The sequence below is a fragment of the Galeopterus variegatus genome, unplaced genomic scaffold (genome assembly GCF_000696425.1).
Source record: "Galeopterus variegatus unplaced genomic scaffold, G_variegatus-3.0.2 Scaffold600, whole genome shotgun sequence".
Classification (NCBI taxonomy): domain Eukaryota; kingdom Metazoa; phylum Chordata; class Mammalia; order Dermoptera; family Cynocephalidae; genus Galeopterus; species Galeopterus variegatus.
In genome coordinates, this window is record NW_007726711.1 from 566,521 (window position 1) to 567,483 (window position 963).

Genomic DNA, 963 nt, shown 5'->3' on the forward strand with positions numbered 1-963 from the left:
ATCCATTTTAGAACTGATCCTATTTCTGTTTTTCAGCCAATAAACTCTTAAATCTTCTCCTGGCCAGAAATCTTAATCAGCTCAATCGTTATGGAAATAAACTATCGCCTGGTTTATATGTTGATGCCAAGCATAGATGGCTAAAACTAATTGCTTCCTTTTGTCCTTCGATAATTCAATGAGATATATAAATTGTGTCAAAATATTCTCAAGAAAATGACAAATATGACAGTTATCCATTATTACATAGGTTGGAGGTGGAAATGAGCAAAAGTATATAACATAATACTCAGAAGAAATGACTCATAATATTAGATTTACACTTTAAAGTGGGAAAATTCTCAGTAAGTATGAATATAAATTCTACTACAGGGCATTAGTCCAATGAGATATTCTGAAAAAATACAAGGGGGCTATGGTCAAATAGCTGCAGAAGCACTGTATTCTGTTGGATTCACAATGCATGTTGACTTAGTAAGGGATCTGAGAAATTCAACAGATAAATACATTTCTTTAGCTTTGCTAAGCACAATATTTATTTTACATAATGTAGAAAAACAATTTCATGGAAAATCTTTGGTAATACTACTTTTAGTAAATGTTATTATGTATGAATAAAAAATCCAATGTATTTTTCAGACTACTTACTTAAAAAGAGCTCCAATAAGTATGTCGAGTATATAGAGATTAATGCATTTATGTACCTTTTAATTTTTAATCTGTTCTATATGTGTGGCCTATTCATGGTAATTGGGTTCACCTGTCTATAATGAAGATGCCTTGAAATTTTTAACATAGTTTCTATCAATAAAAGCATTAAGTATCAAGATTTTAAAACATTCTTCCTATTAGGTATTTCACAACAAAAACAAAAATGTTGTTTGTCAGTTTCCTGAATATGATTAAATATTTATCAAACTACTTAAAATTGTTTATTTACCTGGCCTGTGGCGGATGTTCTTG

The 963-nt window shown here is 29.8% G+C and overlaps 1 protein-coding gene across 1 annotated transcript in view; it reads right to left on the reverse strand.

Moving 5' to 3' along the window:
• The window catches only part of MAP2 (microtubule-associated protein 2), a gene marked incomplete at its 5' end in the record, with an annotated part of 62,717 nt that overhangs the window by 7,138 nt on the left and 54,616 nt on the right, over nucleotides 1–963 (reverse strand). The window contains one exon of the mRNA XM_008570415.1: nucleotides 941–956. Coding sequence (XP_008568637.1) covers nucleotides 941–956 — 16 coding nt within the window. The remainder of the gene's footprint in view (nucleotides 1–940; nucleotides 957–963) is intronic.